The sequence below is a fragment of the Ictidomys tridecemlineatus genome, chromosome 11 (assembly GCF_052094955.1).
Source record: "Ictidomys tridecemlineatus isolate mIctTri1 chromosome 11, mIctTri1.hap1, whole genome shotgun sequence".
Classification (NCBI taxonomy): domain Eukaryota; kingdom Metazoa; phylum Chordata; class Mammalia; order Rodentia; family Sciuridae; genus Ictidomys; species Ictidomys tridecemlineatus.
In genome coordinates, this window is record NC_135487.1 from 111,606,326 (window position 1) to 111,625,697 (window position 19,372).

General features: G+C 39.9%; 1 protein-coding gene across 5 annotated transcripts; it reads left to right on the plus strand.

The window, feature by feature from the left end:
• Positions 1–641: 641 nt before the first annotated feature.
• On the plus strand, positions 642–18,776 carry LOC101959454 (3 beta-hydroxysteroid dehydrogenase/Delta 5-->4-isomerase-like). 5 transcript variants are annotated; one of them, XM_078027096.1, is made up of 5 exons: positions 642–974; positions 12,330–12,536; positions 15,410–15,574; positions 16,202–16,279; positions 17,578–18,776. In XM_078027096.1, the coding sequence occupies exons 2-5, from the start codon at positions 12,392–12,394 to the stop codon at positions 18,387–18,389; spliced, it is 1,200 nt and encodes a 399-aa protein (XP_077883222.1). In that variant the 5' UTR covers positions 642–974; positions 12,330–12,391; the 3' UTR covers positions 18,390–18,776. The 5 variants fall into 5 exon arrangements, with proteins under 5 accessions (XP_077883222.1, XP_077883223.1, XP_077883221.1 ...); XM_078027097.1 differs by lacking the exon at positions 642–974 and adding an exon at positions 3,660–3,681; XM_078027095.1 differs by lacking the exon at positions 642–974 and adding an exon at positions 12,028–12,187.
• Positions 18,777–19,372: the final 596 nt, after the last annotated feature.

Genomic DNA, 19,372 nt, shown 5'->3' on the forward strand with positions numbered 1-19,372 from the left:
ATTATACACAAATGGAGCACAATTTTTCATTTCTCTGGTTGTGCACAATGTAGAGTTGTACCAACATTTACAGTCATATATGTACCTAGAGTAATGATGTTCATCTCATTTCACCATCTTTCCTACCCCCATGCCCCCTTCCCTCCCTTCCTCCCCTTTGCCCATTCTCCCTATTCTCCACACCCACACTCACACCCACACCCACACCCATTATGGATCAGCATCCACTTATCAGAAAGTGATAAACCCAACCTGATCTTTTATTAAATTGGGAGCCATCTTGCCACAAAGCCATGAAAACCTAATTTCGGCTTTACTATAAATTACTGCAAATTCTGAACCTGCTTGGAATGCCTGCCCATGCCTTGAACTCACCCATGCCTGGCTCTCTGACCAGATAGCAGCCCTCTCTGAAACTTTAGTGACACCTCATAAATATTGGCCTTCCCTGGCCAGACAACGACCCTCTCTGAGGCTCTAATGGTCCTCATAAATTCTGATGTTGGGGCCAGCAAAAAAATGTAAACTACCATTAGTGTGATGCTTGTCAGAGTTCTGTTATCTGTAACCCCCCCTTTTGTGTAACTTTCTGGGCTATAAAGCTGGGCTGTAGGAAAGGTGGGGCTGCTGTCTTGTTCCCACCGTTTTGGGAGGAAAAGGCAGTCCGGCCGGTCGAAATAATAAGCTTGCTTTAATTTGATTTTAATTGGAGTCAGTGGTCTTTTCTTGCGTCCTGGTCTAACATTTTGGAGTTCCCCAGCGAGATGACCCTGCCCGACCAGACCACAAGAGCAGACTGCTGGAAATTCTGAAGCCGGCCTTCGCTCCAGGGCTCCGGGCTGGAGAGCCACTCTAGGGGGTGCGCAACTTGAGACGTTCCAAGGCCTCGGGGTGAGCCCTCAGTCCCCGGAACCCTGCAGTGAACTGCCTCACTAAAACTATTAGCAAGCACCTGGTGGAGGAGGCCTCCATAGGTAAGTGGCACCTTTATAACATCTGGTATCCGGTTAAGGGAGATCTCTTCTGATGACAGAGAGGTGGCCTGTCGAGCCTCACATATACTCCTGTCCGGACAGTACGAGAAATCGTTCTGTCTTCTGTTCTGTTCTGTAGGGAATTCCTCTGGAAGGGTAGAGAGGTGCCGACGGGCACGCACACGCTCCTACCCCAGAGCTTTGGCAAGACGTTGCATTGCTCCTCTGTTTTTCTGTTTCGGCGCCGGGTTTCTGTTTTCTTGTTTTTGTTCTGTGTTCTATATGTTTTTTGTTTGTTTGTTTTTGTGCGTTTTGTTGTGTGATTTCAGTGGTAAAAACTTAAGGATATTGGATGTGAAAATGGGTAATAAAGCAAGTCAGCCTGACACCCCTTTGGACTGTGTTTTAAGGAACTGTGATGAACTGTACCCCCCTTTGTTAAGCAGGAGAAGAGAAGCCCCTAGCTGGCTGCTTGAAGCACCTCCAGTGCAGAGGGCAATGCCTGCTGGGGACCTAAGAACTGAGTATCTCCAGATCAAGAGAGTCACAACCTTTGGGCAGAGTCTCAGGTGTTTCTCCTTTGTTAGCAAAACAATAAAACTCCCTTTTTCTTTTTCTCAAAACCCTGTCCTCATTATTAAATTGGCATTAATTGGCTCTGAGGTCAGGAACCGAACTTTCAGTTACAAATTTTGATACCCCCCCCACCCCCAGAACTTTTTGAGAACTGACTACTGAAATGATAGGAGATGGAATGTGCTTGGGGTGGAATCCTGTAAGTAAAAGGAGGGACTGAGGGACTCCCAGCAGCTGCCGAAGCCCTGTTGCTTCGGGGATTCCCTCCTTCTTTCCCTGCACTATAAGGATTATGCCACCTCTACCTTCTTGAAAAGAGAAAAAGAAAAAGGAGACACTTAATGCAGTAAAGTCGCCATGGAGACCCTTGATTTTATATTTCTGTGAAAACATCTGGTTCCCTTGTGGGGACATCTATGGTGCCACTGGTGTAGGAGATTTTTCTCTTATCTGCTCTGTTTTAAAGGTTTCTGTCTGTCAGCCATAGTCTGGAGCTCCTCTCTGTCTGTCCTGTGTCTTTGTTTCTGACCCTTTAAGACATGTGCAATAGTGTGTTGATATTATAAATTGTTTCTTGGGAATGATCTTGGCTAAATGTGTGTCTAAAAGATGATGTTTTATTGTAACAATCTGGTATCTGAATGGGTTTTTGATGCATTGCACCATGCTGCAGTTAAAAGTTGGGTTTAGGTAATTGTTTAGTTTATGATTTCAGATAATTCATGCCAGAGAACTTAAATACTTAGGATGGAAAACTAAAGAACTCTACTTCCAAGTTGGCAAGTAACTTCCCAATCATTCAGTCTTTTTTTCACCAATTTTGAATTGGGTAGCCTGGGAAAATGTTACTGTGTGTACCACTGTATTAATTTGGACAAAGATAGTAAATCATAGTATGGTATCTGTTGACAAAACAAGTTGTAAATATATAAAATTTTGTGAATTGTATCTTAAACTTGTATCATAATTTTCAACATTCGAACCTGAAAATTATGACTTATAGTTAAAATGCCTTAGGCCTGAGGGGTCTGCTCAGAAGAGCAGTTTTTCCCTGCTCCTTCCAGACCTCAGCCAGGACTTATATTAAAATGCGAATGAAAGAAGCCTGCAAGCTCAGTAGGAGACTGATCTGAGACCTAAGGGAAAAAAAAGTAAATTGTATGGTATTTACTAATTACTGGCCAGTCATTTTTACTAGGACTCTTTTTTTCCTTAGATTCTGTATTTTTTTGAGCTCATGATTTTGACCCTACAGACCTAGGTTAATGTTTTTCTGATCAGTCCTATCTTTGACCAACTGTGGAGTTTTTGAAACATTGCAATGGAGATTTCACCTGCGAAAAGTTACTAAGGCCTTTACTATTGTTATGTGTGCACACTTTTGTTATGTGTTGTATGTCTATATATACATATGTCCGTAGTATATCATATATATGATATACAAATTAACATATATAAGGAGCGCTCATAAAAAGAAATTAAAAAAATGGATCCAAAGATCTTTTATTCATGTGATTTAAATGGTTCAATTTAAATTGGATAAACAGATAAAAATAAATGTCTTTAAATTTAACTTATAAGTTTTTCTAGGCGTTCAAAAAAACCTCATAAAATATTAATGTCTATAAAATATCTAATATGCCTTGGTTCTAGGACTTTTCCTTCAACAAAAAATGGTTTACACTGTTCAATACATTTGTCTAATATTTTGATAAATAAGTAAAGTAAATTTGATATGGGATTACTCATTCATGAGTACTTTTGTTAGATATCTGATTGATTTACTAAGGTCTGTATAAGTTTGTACTAAAGTCTGTATAAGATTGTAAAAATCAGTCATGTGTTAAAGAGACAAAAATTTCTTAAAACATAAGTTTACCCATAACATTGTGTTTATTAAGTTTTACTTTTTTCTAGAGTAAGCAACCATAAAAATTAAACAACTGGTTAAATAAGAACTGTTATTTTAGAGCACTGTACTGCCATTTCTTTAAAAGCTAAACTTGGTTAATGTAGAAACATCAATGTAATTGTGATGCTATTAATGTGCTCATATCTTCCAGGTATACAAGTCTGTAAGGTAGAAACTTTGAAAGAGCATTATATCAAGCTGGTGTTCGGAAGTTGTATGGTAAAAAATATATTGGGGATTTATTTACCTGTTATCAATAAGATATGTAAAGTTTTGTTACTTCTTACATTGGGAAACAATTTAAATGTATTTTTAAGTTAATGAGAGCCTAATCTATGTCAAGGTTAAAAACTTTCAGCCTTTTTTTAATTCATGTTTTAAATGTGATATCATATGGTGTTAGCTAATGTTCATGTGACCTCAAACAATTTATGTAAACTTTGTAAAATGATATTTAAAAATACAAAGATCAGCTTTAGAACTAAAACACTTAAGATTTATAAAGAGCCCTGCCTTACCTGAGATGAGGCTCTGTGTCCCATCTTACTACATGTGAGAATGACTATGAAAACAGTAGGCCAGATTTTAGTTCATTTAAAGTTATGTTCAAAAATTTGTTTTTTTTTTGTTGTTTTTTTCTGTCAAGATTACTAGGATCTCAAACAGGGGATATAATGTATAACTCAGCCAAAAATTCAGGGTAGCTGTTACAGGAACTAAGTGTTTTTACTCTTGTTAATTTTATTTTGTAATTTCCTTATAAGTGATCTAAAGATTCCCTGTTAGTATTTTACAGAAGTGTTGCTTTAAGAACACAACATGGGTGGGCTGGGGATGTGGCTCAAGTGGTAGCGCGCTCGCCTGGCATGCGTGCGGCCCGGGTTCGATTCTCAGCACCACATACCAACAAAGATGTTGTGTCCGCTGAGAACTAAAAAATAAATATTAAAAAAAAAATTCTCTTTCTCTCTCTCTTCTCTGTCACTCTCTCTAAAAAAAAAAGAAAAGAAAAAAAAAGAACACAACATGGGTTAGAGATAATAAGCCATCACCTACAAGACAGATAGAATAATACAGATCCCAATTAATAAAAAGATAAATAATTATAAAATTATAGACATTAAAGCCTAGTACTCTTAATATAAGGCTGTTAAAATTTATTTGCTGGATGTTTAAGATTAAGTTTTAAAATTAAAGTTAAATTAAAAGGGCCAGAAAAACCAATATTCAGCTCTTGCCCTCTGAGTCAGTCTGAATCCAGGGAATAGGGGACTTCTCTAAAGAGCTTTGCAACTCTGGGCGACATAACCCCCTGATCAGGGAGACTAATGAGACCACTGGAGAACAGAAAGCCAATCAGTGCATTTGCTATGAAGAGGAGAGTCATCAGAGAAGAGAGACATCCCTGGTGCTTCCGAGGGAAGCCACATGGTCAAGCAAGACCTAGACCCATCCTAGCGCAAATGGCACTAGCAGAACTGAGAAGTTTCCCCAGGAATGACTCCCATAAAAGCTCAGCTGACTGTTAACAATAGATAGAAACAAAAGTCAGTTTGACTTCTTCATCTTAAACACTTAGCAAAGACAGTTAAAACCAAAATACAGTCATTCCTGGGCATTTTAATTAATAATAATGATGATAATAATAATAATAATTATTATTATTATTATTTAAGGTATACACTTTATGTTAGCCTCCCAAAATAAGTAAGACTGGAGGCTACAAAGAAGGATTCTCAGACAGAAATGCCTGATAACTATAAAAAGAGACTATCAAGAGGAGCTGCCAGAGACAGAAGTTTTTAGTTTAAGGCCTACAGTTATTCCTAACCTACACAGGTAGGCTTTGTGTTTGCTAGTATGATTATCCAGCCCTGAGTAACAGAATTAAAGGTTTCTCTATTAGACACAGAGCTCATACTAGTAAAAAAATTTTACAAGATCAGATGACATTAAATTATTAAACTGTATCTTATGGGGAAGGACATCTGTAACACTAAAAGTTAAATGTTAAATTTACAGGCCTGATAACTGGAAATGTTAAAGCCTGGTGAGGGAACTTCTATACAGTGACATGTTCCAGCTGCTGCAACATTTACTCAGAACTCATGGTTTTTGTTTCTCTCATAGAAGCACCCATCCCCAGATGACTTTACAACCTGTTCTTCCCCAACCAGACTTCAAACCGAACTGACTTCTAAAAGGCAACTCATGTCCCTCATGCCGTGCCCCCTCACGTCACCCTCTCTCAGCTCAGAAGAAGCCAAAATGAGTGACGCCTGTCTTCTTACAACAATGGAGCCAAAAATAAATAGATTATCAATATAAGTAATTAATTAAGTCAGGTAAAATCAGGGAGACCGGTTTGGGGTGAGTTCTAAAAATTTAGACTGTTACCTGAGGGATTAAAATTCCCTCAGTGCTCTTCCCCTACCCTATCAAAGATTTGAAAGGGACACATAAGAAAAGGGGGAAATGATAAACCCAACCTGATCTTTTATTAAATTGGGAGCCATCTTGCCACAAAGCTATGAAAAGCTAATTTCGGCTTTACTATAAATTACTGCAAATTCTGAACCTGCTTGGAATGCCTGCCCATGCCTTGAACTCACCCATGCCTGGCTCTCTGACCAGATAGCAGCCCTCTCTGAAACTTTAGTGACACCTCATAAATATTGGCCTTCCCTGGCCAGACAACGACCCTCTCTGAGGCTCTAATGGTCCTCATAAATTCTGATGTTGGGGCCAGCAAAAAAATGTAAACTACTATTAGTGTGATGCTTGTCAGAGTTCTGTTATCTGTAACCCCCCTTTTTGTGTAACTTTCTGGGCTATAAAACTGGGCTGTAGGAAAGGTGGGGCTGCTGTCTTATTCCCACCGTTTTGGGAGGAAAAGGCAGTCCGGCCGGTCGAAATAATAAGCTTGCTTTAATTTGATTTTAATTGGAGTCAGTGGTCTTTTCTTGCGTCCTGGTCTAACAAAAGAACATTCAACCTTTGGTTTTTTAGTATTGGCTTACTTCACTTTGCATGATATTCTCCAATTCCACCCATTTACCTTCAAATGCCATAATTTTATTCTCTTATAATGCTGAGGAATATTCTCTTGTGTATATATACCACGATTTGATTTCTTTATTCATTCATCTATCGAAGGGCACCTAGGTTGGTTCCACAGTTTAGCTATTATGGATTGTGCAGCTATAAACATTGTAGTGGCTGTGTCACTGTAGTATGCTGTTTTAAGTCCCTTGGGTATAGACAAAGGAGTAGGATAGCTAGGTCAAATTATGGTTGCATTCAAAGTTTTTTAAGGAATCGCCATACTGCTTTCCAGATTGGTTGAAACAATTTGCAGTCCCACCAGCAATGCATAAATGTTCCTTTCCCCCCACATCCTCACCATCATTTATTGTATTTGTATTCTTGATAACTGCTATTCTGACCGGCATGAGATGAAATCTTTAGAGCAGCTTTGATTTGCATTTCTCTAATTACTAGAGATGTTGAACATTTATATATATATATGTTCCTTAGTCCATTTATTGACTGGTTGTTTTTTGGTTTATTTTTGGTGTTAAGTTCTTTGAGTTCTTTATATATCCTGGAGATTAATGCTCTATCTGATGTGTGTGTGGCAAAAAAATTTGCTCCCAAGATGTAAGCTCTCTTTTCACTTCATTGATTGTTTCTTTTGCTGAGAAGAAGCTTTTTAGTTTGAATCCAACCCATTAATTGAATCTTGATTTTATTTTTTTGCACTTTAGAAGTCTTGTTAAGGAAGTTGGGGTCTACTCAGACATGGTTAAGATTTGGGCCTACTTTTTCCTCTATTAGGCAGAGGATCTCTGGAATAATTCCTAGGTCCTTGATCCACATTGAGTTGAGTTTTGTACATGGTGAGAGATAGGGGTTTAGTTTCATTTTGCTTTATGTGGATTTCAAGTTTTTCCAGCACCATTTATTGAAGAGGCTATCTTTTCTCAAATATATGATTTTGGCGCCTTTAACTAGTATGAGATAACTATATTTATGTGGGTTTGTCTCTGTATCTTCTACTCTCTACTATTGGTCTACAAGTCTATTTTGGTGCCAACACCATGCCATTTTTGTTACTGTAGCTTCGTATCATAGTATAGTTTAAGTTCTGGTATTTTGATGCCTCCTACTTCACTCTTCTTGCTAAGGATTTCTTTGATTATTCTAGGTCTCTTATTTTTCCAAATGAATCTCATGATTGCTTTTTCTATTTCTGTAAGAAATGATGTTGGGATTTTCATTGGAATAGAATTGAATCTGAGCTTTGAGTAGTATGCCCATTTTGACAATATTAATTCTGCCTATTCAAGAGCATGTGAGATCTTTCCATCTTTTAAGCTCTCCTTCTATTTCTTTTTTCAGTGTTCTGTAGTTTTTATCATAGAGATCTTTTGCCTCTTTTGTTAAATTGATTCCCAAGTATTTTTTTAAGGCTATTGTGATGGGGTAAATTTTTCTAATTTCTTTTTCAGAGGATTCATAACTGATGCATAGGAATGCATTTAATCTATGGGTGTTTATTTTATATCCTGCTACTCTGATGAATTCATTTATTGATTCTAGAAGTTTTCTGGTGGAGTTTTTTGGATCCTCTAAGTATAGAATCATGTTATCAACAAATAATGATACTTTGACTTCATCTTTTCCTGTCCATATCTCCTGTCCATATCCCTTTAATTTCTTTTGTCTGTCTAATTGCTCTGGCTAGAGTTTCAAGGACTGTTGAATATAACTGGTGAAAGAGGGCATTGCTGTCTTCTTCCAGTTTTTAAAAATGTTCTCGATTTTTCTTCAGTTAGAATGATGTTGGCCTTGGGTTTAGCATAGATAGATTAAATAATATGCTTTTGAATGATTCATGGGTAATAGAAGAATCAAGTAGGAGATAAAAAATTCTTAGAGGTAAATGGAACCTCTGATACAGCTCATAAAAATCTCTGAGACACTATGAAGGCAGTGCTAAAAGGAAGGTTCATTGCATTAAGCTCATTCATTAAAAGAATAAAAAGTCAACAAATAAATAGCCTGACACTACATCTCAAAGCCCTATAAAAAGAAGAACAAACAAACACCAAAAGTAGTAGAAGACAGGAAATAATTAAAATCTGGGTGGAAATCAATGAAATAAAAACAAAAGAAACAATTCAAAAAATTGACAAAAGAAAAAGCTGGTTCTTTAAAAAGATAAATAAAATTGACAAATCCTTAGCTACCCTTAGGAAAAGGAGGAGAAAGAACTCAAATTACTAAAATTTATGATGAAAAAGGAAATATCATGACAGACACTATTGAAATACAGAAGACAATTTGAAGCTATTTTGAAAATTTATACTCCAGTAAAATAGAAAACCTCAAAGACACTGACAAATTTCTAGAGGCATATGATCCACCCAAACTGAGTCAGGAGGACATAAAAATTTTAAACAAATCAATTTCAAGCAAGGAAATAGAAGATGCCATCAGAAGCCTACCAACCAAGAAAAGCCCGGGACCAGATGGATTCACAGCTGAATTCTACAAGACTGACAAAGAAGAATTAATACCAATACAACTCAAATTATTCCATGAAATAGAAAAGGAGGGATCCTTTCTAAACTCATTCTATCAGGCTGGTATCATCCTGATACCAAAATCAGGCAGAGACACAACAAGGAAAGAAAATTTTAGACCAATATCCATGATGAACATAGATGCAAAAATTCTCAATAACATTCTGGAAAACTGCATATAAAATAATATTTACAAAAATAGCGCACCATGATCAAGTGGGGCTCATTCCAGGGATGCAAGGTCAGCTCAACATATGGAAATCAATAAACATAATACATTAATAGACTTAAGAAAACTGGTTTGGCAGTTCCTTTAAAAAGTTAAAGATCAACTTACTATGTGACCCAGTAATTTTTATGCCAAGAGAAATAAAGACATACGATTATACCAACACATCTGTGTAAATATTCACAGCAACTTTCTCCAGAACAGTTCAAAACGTAGAAACACTCAACATAGTCATCAACTAGAGAATGAGAAAACAAATGTGGTGTACCCATATAATTGATACTGTTCAGCACATAAAGGGAACAAAATACCAATACAGGCTAAATACAGGCTACAATATAAGTGAATCCCCAAAACACTGTATGCTAAATAAAAAAGCCAGGTATAAAAGACTACATATTATATGAGTCCATTCATCTGATGTCCAGAAAAAACAAATCTTTAGAGTCAGTTAGGGGTTGGCTAGAGCTGGAGGGTGAGTATAAGGGAGGAGTAGCTAGGGGGTATAAGAGATCTTTTAGAGGATGAAGCAATTGTCCCCTAAAAACATTATGAGGGTGGTTACACAAGTCCACATTTTACCAAAAATAATAGATTGTACCCTTAAAACAGGTGTTATGGCATATAAATGATACTTTTTAAAAAAAGATGTTTAAAAGTAAAAGAAAGGAAAATTATGACATGTGTAACTAAGAAGAACTAATTAAACAAAATAAAAGAAAGGTAATACTGTGATCCTTTTGGCCTTGTCTTTCACAATTTCATTAGGGTTCATATTTATTGATTCCTCTCAGAGTCTAAATGCTGTTTGGTTGGAGTCAATTCCCAGAGCGATTCTAGATGAAAGCAACCAGCCTCCAACACTCCCAAGAGCTGAAGGAGATAGGAGATCTCTAAAGAACACTTCAGTGTCCACTACAACATACAAAGGCAGAAAATGCAACTGGGTGGCTCAGAGAGTCCCTGCTCTGAGCCTCAGCAAGAACAGAGGCCTTTAGCTAGTGCTTAAAACTTCAGAAAACAAATTGCTACACAGGGAATAGAGTCAACTCTCCTAGGAAAGTGTATCTGAAGCATTGACAGTGAGGTCCCAAGTGAGAAGAGGAGAACATGTGTGATACAGAGGAAGGGGGAGTTGAAGTGAAGGGTCAAGTCCATTCACTTATGGACCATTACTCCCAACAATTGCAGAAAACATTCATTGAAAGTACATATATCTTGTTCACAATATAAAACATGTATATAGAAAGGCCGTAGGCAAGTCTCAATAAATATTGCAGAATCATACAAAGAATACACTCTGGCTACAAAGTTTATTAAATTAAAAATCAATGATAATAAGCTATATAGAAAAAAATCCTCACTTTTAGCAAATGGGTGACATATTTCTGAATGTCACTTGGATAAAGAAAAAAAATATGAAGGAAATTGGAATATATCTGTATCTAAATGATGATTAAAACAAATCCCAATACTTCAAAATTTTGGATGCAGTTAACACAGGGTGGGTTTAATTAAATTGTTACAGAGAGAAATGAAATGTTTACAGTTGAAGAGACAAAATGGATAAAATCAATTAATATCATTTACCTTAGCTTTTACCATAAGACTTTGAAAAAGAATAATAATAAATTAAGCCCAAATTGAATAAATGAAAGCAAATAATAAAAATAAAAGGAATCAATAAAATGTAACAATGGACAAAAAAAATAGAAAAAAAAATCAAGTCAATTCTGCCCTCTCTGCACAAAACTTAATTTCAGATGGATTGTCTATTTTAAATATCTGTCCAGGAACACTGACATCTTAGAAGAAGAAAATAGCAAACTGGAAATAAAACGAATTCTAAGGGGATAAAATTCTAAAAGTAGATGCCTTTAGGGTATCTACAGGAGTAGCCTGGAGGAAGGAGTCACTTTTGAAAAGAGTCAGGAAAGAACTTTCTGGGGTAATAGAAATGTTTCATATATTTTTTGGGGGTGGTACTTACATGGGTACTTACAAGTGCCTAAGGTTAACAAAATAAAACTAAAATCTGGGCATTTTAATGTCTACGAGTTATAACTAAATGTTTAAAAATGGAGGAAACACAGTATCTAGAGGACCTTCTGGCAGTGATGTTTGGGCACCTCTGGGGCATAGGCTTTAAAAGCATTCACAGCATCTTCAGTTCAGGAATTTTCTGCAAGTGGTTTTATAGCCAAAATGTGGAGTGAGTGCAAACATCTGCGTTGAGATCCACAGTGTCAAACAACTACAAACCCCCACTCTTTGAGATGTGAGCCATTTTAAATTTTAAATAGCTGCATGGCTTCCTTTTAAAGATGCTCTCCCCCTAGGAAATCACAGCTCTTTTGGGAGAAGGAAATTGAAGTTTTGAAAATATATTTGGTGGGAAAGGAAGTCACCTCACCTATGACTTGCTGATTGAAGCTAGCACCATTAAAATTTTCTAAAGTTTGCAAGACAGCAGCAACATCTCAAACTATGTGAGAGAGCAGACTACGGGCTAATGTGGATTTTTCCTTCCAGATGTATTTATTGAACAAGACCAAATCATACATTTTGCTTTGAAATTTCTCCTTTTCTAATTTAAGTTCATAGATTGGGAATAACAGACAGTTTATATGAACAAGTATCTGACTAAGACTAAAATACAGACTCTTCATCACACTGTGGCCTTGAAGCTATTTTCTTTTCCTGATCTTGGAAGGAATAAGGATTGTAACACCAAGGCCGTGCCTTGGGGGAGGAGGCATCAGAGAGGAGAGCAAGCAATGAAAGTGAAGCAGAGTTCAGGTGATTGGCTGATCTTGGAAAGCACAACATAAAAGGCTCCAGTCCTGCCCCTGGAGAAGGAGGAGACCAGGACCAAGGCTCTTTCATCTGTCCTTTAACAATCTAATACGTTAGAACTGTTCATGTTCTTTCTGCTATCCTAGTGGTAGTGGTGGGGATTGGGAGGGCAGGATATGGGAGCTTTCAACAATAGAGTGGAGTAAATATATTGTGCTTCTGTACCCCTGTACTCATTGGACTTCTCTTTTTAGCCTCTTCAGGGTCACCCTGTTGTACACCCGTCCCCTACTGTGTCCTGCTTCCTGCATTGGCCATGACTGGGTGGAGCTGCCTGGTGACAGGAGCCGGAGGATTCCTGGGCCAGAGGATCATCAGCTTGTTGGTGCAGGAGAAGGAGCTGCAGGAGGTCAGGGCCCTGGACAAGGCTTTCAGACCAGAAATCAAGGAGAAATTGTCTAGTAAGTGTGCAGGATGCTTGAATGTGTGGCTCCGTTATGAATCCTGAGTATATGTGTGTGTGCAGGGTCGGGTGGGGGCGAGTGTGTGTTGAAGGTCTCTTGTCCAGCAAATGAAGGAAATATGGAGCCATAAGTCTCCACCTATGTCTGCACATCCAGAGTAGTCCCAGGTGGTATTGCATAAGGACGCTGCATAGCTCTCTGGAGACTGGATTCTGGCAAGAACCAGAACTAGATAAATGGCCATAAGCAGCCAATGGGCCTCTAGGACGCATCAATTCTCTCTGCCTACAGTTCTTTAACGTGCTGAAGGTTTGGGACTTCAAAATTGGTGCGTAGCATCTGAAAAGGGCCATTCTGAGGGAGACCTTAAAATAGGATACTGCCCCCTTGATTAACTGGGGTTTTCGTGCTTTGCTTTCATTTGTTCTGCTTTTTAAGAGAATGCCTTAGTATCTTCTGTGAGGTGAATGAAAAGGAAGGGAAGGTAAAGCTGACTAAGTATGCATGTGTGTGCATTAAAGAGAGACAGATAACAGAGAACGATAACAGAGACAGGGAGAACAGTAGTGAGTAGCCGTAGCCAGAGTAAACATGACAGGCAAGACAAAACCAGACCTGCCTCACCTGAATTCCTCTTACTCACCACTCCTCTCTGCTCTTCATTCTCTCAAAAAGGTGACTGCATATTTGATGTAGCAACATATTATTCTTTGCCCAAAGTGCTACCCCGGTACATTTCCAACCTGCTTAAACCCAGATCCTCAAAACAATCCTGTGGGGAAGGTAGGAAAGAGGATTCACCCTTTCAGAGAGTGAGGATATTGAAGTCCTAATAGGATGGGAGATTGATCTGAGGTTATTTCATTATTGGAAAGCAGAACTTTGTCTAAAGTCCTAGTCCTGAACTTTGACTAAAGTCCATCACTTGGCCCTGGACTGAATCCTGGCACAGTGAGTCCTGAGTCTTTCATTGCCCCCTGTGTATTCCAAAGAGTTGCCTTCCTCCACATACAATTTGGAGGCACTGGGTGTCTACCCACAGGCACAGGTTCTCAAATGAACCAGTCCTGCACACAGAGGACCCAGGACAAAACTCTGGAACCACAATGATCACTGTACTATTTTCTGCTCCTCTGACTGCTTCCAAAGTTCCATCTTTCTCTCTTATCTGCTTCATTGTGTTCTCAAACAAATACTGACACGTGACCAATACTTACTAGAAGCCTGATGCTTCAGCAATAATTGCAATCTAATGTATCACAGCAGGAGAGGGCAATGTTCAGCCTAGAGGAATAGCTTCCTCATGAAAACAGGTCAGGGGTACCAGTGGAGAATCCTTACAGTTTTTTTTTTTCTCTGCCAGGTACAGTGTTGGCAGTATTAACTAATCATCTCTTCATGAGATCACCAGAAGATAGATAATGGTGTTATCCTTATTTTACAGACGAGGAAAGAAAGGCTAATTAACTTGCCCAAGTCCCCACAGCTAGAATAAGGCATTGCGGGGTTTGATCTCAGGAGATCTGGTTGCAACATCTGAGCTCTTATAGATGGATTAGTCCCATCATTTCCCTCTGGGCCTCCCTCCAATCTGATGCAACCAGAAAAGCAAATACTTATTCCATATAAATAAAACACGGGCCAAGTCCTCAGTGTCTTGGACAAGGCAGGAGCTATGGCACCACCTTAAAGCACCCAAAATGTCCTTTCCTAGATCTTAGGGTGCCTCAGTGCTGGCAGACAGAGGTCAGTTCTCCTCAGAGCTCTGGGCTTCACCACCTTATCCCATCACTTTCTCTGTGGCAGTTCCTCTGAAGGCAGCAGCAAAGGAGATTCAGAGGAAGGAGCAATGCCACTCTCAGGTCAAACCCACCTCTCCCATTCCCTGTCCTGACCTCCTTCACTGTAGGGCCTTCCTGGAAGACACAAAAGTCTGCATAGGATTAAAAAGGATAAGCAGTTCTTGCAACCAGAACTCCTATCTGATGGGATAACTAAGAAATAAAAATGTGAGCAAACTGCAAATTTATGTGTAAAAAATCAAGTGAAGGGTATTGAAGCAGATCACCAGCAGCAAAGTTTTGACAGCCTGGCTGGCAGTATCCTTCCTGAGGATCTCAGAGAAGCCTGAAGACATTGATGTTGTATCCATTGCTCTTAGCAGTGGTGGCTGCAGTGGAAGTGCCTTGGAGACTGATGCATTTTCAGGACTGATCTTTGCTTTTAATAATATCTCATATTCAATTCGAGATGTTCCATTAAATCTGTCATTGAAGCCCATCCTAACTTCCCTATTAATGGCTCCAGAATCCTAGTCACACAAGCATGAAACACTAGGGCTGATGTGATCTCTTCTTTTCTGCTTAGCCCAGACCCAGTAACAAACAGGACCTGTCAGGGGGAGGCCTGATACTCACACCTTGGGGGTCTCCCTCCTCTGCTCCCACTGTTGGGACTCCTCATCAGGTCTGGAGCAGAGACACACCTGTTAACCTGTTGCTTACCTTGCTTGCTCACTCTCTCTCTCTTAAACCCCAGAGCTGTGCCTTTGACATACTGAGGTCAAGGTTAGCTTTGTATGCTGCCCTCTGCTTCTGCTTCACCTTCAATCATTAGCTCTATGCTCCGATTTTGATTTCTGAATTGGAATAGAATTAAATAGTTCTTTTTTTCTTTCTGAGTAAATCTGCCATCCATTTTGATTTCTGTGCATTTTCTTCTGTGCATTTGCTTTTTCCTTGGAAGGTATCTCCCACCAACACTCCCCCTGTCATCCACGATGGTACTGGAAGACATAGGTAACTGCTTTATCAAGAAATTTCCAAGCTCATTCAGAAAGCTTTCTCATCATCTGCTTTGTGTTCCTACAGAGTTGCAGACAAAGACCAAGGTGACATTGGTGGAAGGAGACATTCTGGATGCCCAGTGCCTGAGGAGAGCCTGCCAGGGCATCTTGGTTGTCATCCACACAGCTGCTCTTATTGATATCTGGAATATCCATTCCAGACAGACTATCATCAACGTCAATCTGAAAGGTAGAGTGACCTGGGATGGTATGTGGCAGGTGAAAGATGAGGGTGGCAGTAAAGAATGAGGCTCCATCCACCTTGAACCTTGTCCTCCTGCTCCTTCATTTCAAAGTCACCTTGAATCTCATTTCAAGCTCTTGAGATCCATTCACCTCCTGCCTCCCTGGGCCAGAGGAGACCTTTCGGGTGCCTCCTCCTTCATGCTATTAGCTTTTATGGGAGGGACAATGAGAAAAATTCCCACCTCAGGGAAGAATTCCTCTCCAGAGAACTAGCATAGCTGGCCCACAGAGGACAGAATGGTCAAGCATGTGCCATCCTATGATATTTCATTACCAATAATTGGATCCCATTCCCATAATCCTAACTCTCCTGCTTCCACTGGGTCTATACTTAATGTTGTAGTTCCTACACAAGTACCCAAAGTAACTCCTCCCTCACCACTAAATGCTAGGTGGTTCTTCCTGAATTGCACTTCCAATCTACTCCAAATTGAGATAGATTAGTTCAAGGAAGTCATATAATATCTGAGCTCTGGAGGACAGTCTCCTCTGCACTAGTATCCTCAAGCCTATGGCCCATCTGTCCCCCATCCCTTGACCTCAAATTCACTCAATGACTTCTTTTTCAAAGCAACCCAGTGGTGCTTTCTGATCTCCAGCACTATCCAAAATGAAGCCTTTCCCAGTTTCTACATTGCAGGATGGTACTGTGAGTAACTAGATATTCATTTTCAGTCCCTATCTCTAAGGCCTTTGCTTACTCTAACAACAGAATACAAAGTGAAAGCAGCAAGATTGTATGCATCAGTTTACCAAAATATGGTCACAGCTTTAGAAAATACATCATAATTATGGACTTTCCCCTCTGCTAGTAAACCAAGTCAAAATTTTCTAGATACTACACTAACAATTTTCAAATAAATGAGGTTGCCTTTCCAGAAAATCAAATTTTTGTAAAAGTTTTAAACGGGAAAACATAAAAATAAATAAATGCACATATAGGTAAACAAATGAAAATGATCCTTTGCTCAGGACATCACTTCCTTCTTCAAGAGAAGGCATTCTTCCTCTCCTCCAGGACTTGCAGGTCCACACTGCTACAGGGATTCCAGACAACTCTAACATTATAGGTCTTCCCAACAGAAAGCCCATGCTTCTCTTCAGTTCCAACCAGGCTCAATAGTAAAGTCCAGTGTGGGACTGAAGAAAGCTAAGTAAAGGGAATGATCACTACCCCTACTGCTCATAACTAGGCAAACAGAGTCACAGCAAGAGCTGGGAGTGGCCTTTGAACAAACACACAGTTGGGAACAGAGGCTGGGTCTCTATCACCTCCCCACAACTTGATAACCATTTACTTAGGGACTCAAACGATGTTCTTGTGACAAAGTTTTTATTGACTTTCAACAAACGGGAAACATGGCAGCACTCTGATTTCCATCTAACAGTGCATGTCTTCTATAAACAACTGTGCACGAGTTAATGTAATGTGAAATTCCAACTGTCCTTGAGAGTATGGATTCCTGAATTTTTAGATTTCAAAAGATTTATTTTTAATGAAATGATACGCATGAAAATAACTCTTTAATGTTCAACAATAGAGTAGAAACCCTATGTCTTTTTCCAAAATCAAAGGACACACACACACACTCACACACAATCTATGAAACCCCAAAGCCTAGAAATCCTTATTAGAACCCAAATGTTAGCCTCCTATCCTTTTTATATTCTTTTTATTTTTTCCCTTTTGTGTGTGTGAGGTGTCATGGATTGAACCCAGGGTGTTGTACATGTGAGGCAAGCACTCAACCAACTGAGCTATGTCCCCAGCCTCCCTTTTTGTATTCTTCCTATGGCTATAGCATGGCATTAGTCAGCACAGAAAGAATTGCGCTTAGATCTGTAGCAAACCCTCTTTGCTAGGAGGAGAATGAGATACATATAAATCTGTGGTCATGGTGTTTTAGGGTTATTTCCTGATACTGACAACTTATTCCCCATATGCAGGTACCCAGCTCCTGTTGGATGCCTGCATCCAAGCTAGTGTGCCATTCTTCATCTATACCAGCTCAGTAGAAGTAGCAGGACCCAACTCCTACAAGGAGATCGTCCAGAATGGCCACGAGGAAGAGCATCATGAAAGTACATGGACGGCTTCATACCCCTACAGCAAGAAGCTGGCTGAGAAGGCTGTGCTGGCAGCTAACGGGAGCACTCTGAAAAATGGGGGCAACCTGTGGACTTGTTCCTTAAGGCCCATGTACATCTATGGGGAAGGAAGCCCTGTACTTTCTGGAATTGTGAATAGGGCCCTCAGGAACAATGGAGTCCTGGAAAACACAGGAAAGTTCTCTGTAGCTAACCCCGTCTATGTGGGCAACGTGGCCTGGGCACACATTCTGGCCTGCAGGGCTCTGAGGGACCCCAAGAAGGCCGTGAGCATCCGGGGACAGTTCTACTACATCTCAGATGACACACCTCACCAAAGCTATGATGATCTGAATTCCACCATGAGCAAAGCAGGTGGCATCTGTCTTGATTCCAGGCAGGGCCCTCCTCTCTTTCTGATGTACTGGCTGGCCTTCCTGCTAGAGATGGTGAGCTTCTTGCTGAGTCCCATTCACCAGTATCGACCCCCGTTTACTCGCCACCTGCTGACATTGTCAAATAGTGTATTCACCTTCTCCTACAAGAAAGCGCAACAAGATCTGGGGTATAAGCCCTTATATAGCTGGGAAGAAGCAAAACAGAAAACCATGGGGTGGGTCACTTCCCTGATAGAGGAGCACAGGGAAGCCATGAAGACCAAGTCTAAGTGACGTGGCGATGACAGGGATACGGGCATGGGTGCTGTCAGGAGCTGCCTGTCAGGTTCTTACTCCTGGTTTCTTCCAGAAACTGAGAAGCCCAAGTCCAAGAGCCTCCCTTTCACACAATGGCTGACTTAATATCTTCCTCAGAAAACTTCCCAGTCACTGGTCCAACCAAAAACTTTCTGCCCTAACCTACATGTCTGAGGAAATTAAGTTGCTCTGCTTAACCTGCTCTTATCAGTTTCTGTTGCCAGTTTGGGACATCTTATAACTTAGAGTTTTGTCTCTTGGTTCCATTATCTTGCTCCTTTTCTTTGGAAAACTTCTTTTCTTTGGAAAACTCCTGTTCTTTCACAAACTCAATGAAAAGACCAATAAATGTTTAAAAGTTAATCTGCAGGAGGTTTCTCACTGTTGATACACACTTTTAAAAAAAACTTTTCCTAGCATTTGCAGCTATGGCCTCTTCTTGTTTAGAAAAGGAGAATAAACCGTTGGCAGATTGGGTTTTGGGCCTGGAGGGGGAACTTGAGATTAATTTAACCTACAATGTTGCAGGCAGGTACCGGATGGCTGACATTTCAGCCTCAGCAGATTCACTCGAAGGCAGGGAATCCTAGTTCCCGTGTCACAGTTGAGGCAACTTTGCTCACACTGGTTCATGGCTAAGCCCGTTCGTCAGGGAGACTCCCTTGAAAGCTCTCATCTTGCCACCACTGAATACTGCAATTGGCAATTTGTCTGGGACAGCAGAGCTATGGAGCACAGGCTTACTTCCCTCTGGTAGAGTCCCGGGTCTCTTGAGTTACCTCCTTCCTTCCCAGCCCAGTGCAAGAGGATTTCTAGAACCAAGAGAATCCTGGAGGGGTACCTGGGAGGCCTTGATGCCTTCACAAATGGCCCTGGGCCAAAAAAGATGAGACATAGAGGCTTCCAGCCTCCACCTCCAATGTCAGAGTGCCCGAACTTTCTAGAACACACCTGAACAT

Coding starts and splice junctions, on each gene's coding strand:
- LOC101959454 (XM_078027093.1), top strand. CDS start 12,057: ATGAAAGTGAAGCAGAGTTCAG. Junction 12,079..12,329: donor GAAAGTGAAGCAGAGTTCAG/GTGATTGGCTGA, acceptor TTCTCTTTTTAG/CCTCTTCAGGGTCACCCTGT. Junction 12,537..15,409: donor AATCAAGGAGAAATTGTCTA/GTAAGTGTGCAG, acceptor GTGTTCCTACAG/AGTTGCAGACAAAGACCAAG.